General features: G+C 40.4%; 1 protein-coding gene across 1 annotated transcript; it reads left to right on the top strand.

Annotated features, from left to right (window-relative positions):
* Positions 1-1,483: 1,483 nt before the first annotated feature.
* LOC115771633 (O-acyltransferase like protein-like) lies at positions 1,484-4,092 on the top strand. The gene is made up of 9 exons (XM_030717432.1): positions 1,484-1,760; positions 1,814-2,153; positions 2,211-2,284; positions 2,345-2,538; positions 2,607-2,719; positions 2,776-2,992; positions 3,050-3,213; positions 3,295-3,766; positions 3,838-4,092. The coding sequence occupies exons 1-9, from the start codon at positions 1,484-1,486 to the stop codon at positions 4,090-4,092; spliced, it is 2,106 nt and encodes a 701-aa protein (XP_030573292.1).
* Positions 4,093-4,294: the final 202 nt, after the last annotated feature.

Consider the following 4,294-nt stretch of genomic DNA (forward strand, 5'->3'; position numbering starts at 1 on the left):
TATTTTGATTAATAAAAAGTTAAATTATCAGTAGATAAGATATTTGTTTTACTACGAAACTAGGAGTAATGAAATCACGAGTAATCAACTCCCGATTAACCAACACCCCGCTTAAGTGTATACAATCTCGGGGTTATCGACGTGTAAAAGAACAAGTAAGAGGTTCTAGCCGGGAGCTCCCGACTAGGGGATACGCTGAACCCTCTTCTTCCAACATCAAATGCATATATATAGTCTATTTTAGAAGCTATATGTCAAGTTTGGTGACTCTAGCTCTTATTAATTACCAAAATTGCCCAAAAAAAACAGGATATCGATATCGATTTTTATCGATTGCTTGGAAACGGAGTAACGGAAACAAACTCGATCTGCGCGGGAACTAGGAGCATCTTCATCTAAAATTTCAAGTATCTAGCTCTTGTAGGTTCTGAGATCCTTGCGTTTATACATACGGACGGACGGACGGACAGACAGACAGGACATGGCTAGATCGACTCGGCTATTGGTGCTGATTAAGATGCTTCCTTCTGCCTGTTACATACATTTAGATTTTGCACAAATACAATATACCCCTATACCCATTTTAAATGGGTTCAGGGTATAAAAAAGCAAAGGCCATAACTGAAATATAGTCCCAGACCATAACAAAATGACAGCTCAATTACATTATCCACAAAACAGCTAAGTAATTGGAGCAAACATCTTGTTTAACTACAATAATCAAAAATTTATGTTTTAAATTTAGTTTGACACCTTTTTTCAGAATTTTCGACGGCGAAATCAAGTTAATCAATAATCAGATATGGAATATGAACTTGGAATATTTTAGACTCTTCAGAATTTTCTTTGAAATTTAAATTTAGTATTCCATAGAACAAATGTTAATTTTTTTTAATTTGATAAATTATCAATACAAGGTCTTTAGCTATAGCTCGGAACTGCTTGTATTTACTTGTCAGATGGCTTGTCGAATGTTAAGCTAATCGCTTTATTATTTAGGAATCGATATTGTCTTTTTCGAGCTGTTACAAAGGCCGTTGGCAATAAGCTTTAGGCTAATAATTAAAATGTTGTAGCGGACATCTTGTTATCAAAAGGGACCAAAGAAATATATGTATATACATATATATTCCTTGCTGTCTTTTGATGCTCCATGCATATTTGCAAGACATGGAAATGTTTGCATAACTGTATATCAAACCTTTATATCAAATTTAAATACATGACCACATGATCAGAAATTTTCTGCCGAAATTTGAATTATGACTGACGTGATGTTGATAGTATTACGCGGAATCTCCTTAAGTCCAAAGAATCGGTCAAACAATAAAGAAAGGCATGGTTTGATAAGGTATCAGCTATATCTCGATGAAGGCTTCCTTCCCCGAAACACTATACTTATCGCCATACTTTACCTGATATTCTGTGACTATAAAAGGGCTGCACCTAACAAAACTTTGTCAAACACAAATTCACACACGACATGGATATAACCATTGGAACGCTGCTGCTCTTCGGGCTGACTTTGGTCAATTCTTTACAACTGGATCCAGCTGACTTGATATCCATGGAGGATTACCAAAGGATTATGGAGTTCCGTCCACTTGCCGTGGAGTTCTCCCAACATTTTCGAAATATAACACAGGAAGACCTGGATTTACCCAGCACAAGGCTGCCCAACAAGCAGGATCTGCAGTGTCTGGCAGATATGACTCAGCTGACGACTGGCCTGACCTCTGGCAAACTCTGGACGATAAAAAGTAGGTGTGCCTTAAATACTAGGAGAACTTCCGTTGACATCTTATGCATTTAGTGTTCGATTCGTGGGGCTCATTTCCCAAGGGTTTACTCTACGGAAACCTGATTGACATGGGCAACTACGATGAGTGTGTCGGGATTAACAAAGTAATATCCGATAACTTGAATATCCAAGGAAAATACTGCCGAGCAAAGTTAACTTTAATCGAATCTGTACCTAAGCTGCAAGTGGGCATTTGCTTACCGGCCTCCTGCTCGGCCGCAAATATGAATACATTTCTGAAACAATTGATACAAAAGCTATTTGGCCTCAAATCCAACAGCCAATTTGTGAGCGAGGATGTCTGCAGGACTTCCGATCGAGAACCTTTTGACGGTCTAACCATATTTACCATGTAAGTGAAACTTATTTGAAAATCTATCTTCCCTCCATCATTTTGTTTTCCTTACAGTGTACTACTCTCAGTATTGTGTGCTATCGCTGTTCTGGCCACAATTTGCGATTACTTTTTTTCTAAATACCAAAGTGAGTCCTTAACAAACTAATTACTGAAATTATAAAATTTCTGAATCCCCCCTTTCGCAGAAAAACTTCCCTTTCTGGTAAAGGCCTTCTCCATACGCGCCAGTTCCCGAACTCTTTTCCGCCTGGTGGAACCCAATTCGAATCCCAATGTCATCGACTGTCTCCATGGCATGCGCTGCTTATCCCTCATCTGGGTCATTTTTGGACATGAATACATATTAGCCATGATAGCTCCAAATATGAACTTCCTGACCGTATATAAGGTAAGCATTGCAAACAGGGGCGTCTAGTTCCAAATTTATATTCCTTTTTACCCAAACAGTGGTTCGAGAAGCCATTTAGCAACTTTATAACTCGCGGTGTATTCTCTGTGGACACCTTCTTATTCCTCAGTGGCTTGTTATTGGTCGTGATTTCCATGCGTTCCCTGGAAAGGTATGTTTGGAGCGCCCTGCAAATCCATCCATTACAAACCACTTCTTGTTTATCAGAACTAAGGGAAGGTTAAACATTCCATTGATGTATCTCCATCGGTATTTGCGACTCACTCCTATTTTGGCTGTGGCCATACTTGTCTATATGAAACTGCTGCCTTACTTGGGAGATGGTCCCATGTTTGACAGCATTCATTTTGATGACTATAGTCGCTGTGAACGCACCTGGTTCTGGAGTTTACTCTATTTGCAAAACTACGCCACTGCGGATTTGGTAAAAAAGGCCAATTCGAATGAATAGCCCAATCCTAACTCTTTCCCATTACTTAAGTGCCTCAGTCACACCTGGTATTTGGCTGTGGATATGCAACTTTATATACTGTCACCCATATTTCTGCTCGCTTTGTATAAGTGGGGCAAGAAAGCTGCAGCTGGAATATTTGTTTTCATGCTTCTGCTTTCCGCCTGCCTCTTCAGTACGATGATGACCAATAAGTATCCCATATTTATGGAGTAAGTTACTGGGCTTGAAAAGGCATTGTTGATATTACTATTTATTTTACTCTCTCTATGCAGGCAAGGAATCCTCGCTGGTGAAGGTCAACGCAAACTTTACTTTGCCACACACACGCATGCAGCTCCTTGGTTGATCGGCGCTCTGTTCGGCTATTTTCTGCAACTAAATCGCAACAAGAATTTTCAGCTGAACCGCCTTATGATCTGGCTAGGCTGGCTCATAAGCTTGACACTGATATTCACCTCTGTATTCGCGCTCCACGCATCTGCTCAATGGTCTGCGCCAAACCTCACCTTGCTGGAGGCGGCCTCCTACTATACACTAAGCCGCATCGCTTGGCCTCTGGCTTTGTGCTGGGTGGTGTTTGCCTGCATGAGGGGCTATGGTGGTTTGGCCAATAGCTTCCTTTCTTCTCCAATGTGGCAGCCGCTCTCGAAACTATCCTACTGCGCCTACATCTTTCACATAGTCATACAACAAACCGACGTAGGACGCATTCGGACAAGCCTTTATTTCTCCGACTACGATTTGGTAAGAGCAACAAAACAACAAGGAAGAACTCTCTGGATTGTGATTAATATATGTATTTCTTCGTCCTATAGATGCTTCGCTTTTGGGGCACCTTCGCTTTCACCGTACTTATGGCCTACGTGATGTACATCATCGTAGAGACACCCTTTGCCGTTCTAGAAACCATGCTTATGCCCAATCGTAGAGCTGCTCCAAAGGCTACTAACCCCGTTGAGTCATCAGTTGTGCATTCAGTTGAACCTACAATCGAAACCCCAAAAACAAATTTAGCTACAGTTGTGGAGCAAGATGTAGAAGCGTCAACAACTAGCGCAACGGCGACTTAAGGCTCTTAGCTCAACTCTAATATAAACTTAGTTTAAGGATTGTCACATCTATAATTTAATAATATGATATTGTATCTGAACCTGATGTCAATGCTCATAAACGCATCTCATATAACACCAATTCTGATTATTCAAATAATACACAGCTGTAAAGGACCTTAATGAAGCCGAGCTATAATCACTGAATAATTGAGAAATGTTG

The sequence above is a fragment of the Drosophila novamexicana genome, unplaced genomic scaffold, assembly GCF_003285875.2.
Source record: "Drosophila novamexicana strain 15010-1031.04,08,12 unplaced genomic scaffold, DnovRS2.1 tig00000108-arrow-pilon, whole genome shotgun sequence".
Classification (NCBI taxonomy): Eukaryota; Metazoa; Arthropoda; class Insecta; order Diptera; family Drosophilidae; genus Drosophila; species Drosophila novamexicana.

What these genes read in the sequence shown, in the direction of transcription:
- LOC115771633 (XM_030717432.1), top strand. Translation starts at nt 1,484, where the DNA reads ATGGATATAACCATTGGAACGCTGCTGCTCTTCGGGCTGACTTTGGTC. An exon ending in CTTTTTTTCTAAATACCAAA is followed by an intron (nt 2,285 to 2,344) that starts GTGAGTCCTTAA and finishes CCCCTTTCGCAG; the next exon opens with AAAAACTTCCCTTTCTGGTA. An exon ending in ATTTCTCCGACTACGATTTG is followed by an intron (nt 3,767 to 3,837) that starts GTAAGAGCAACA and finishes TTCGTCCTATAG; the next exon opens with ATGCTTCGCTTTTGGGGCAC.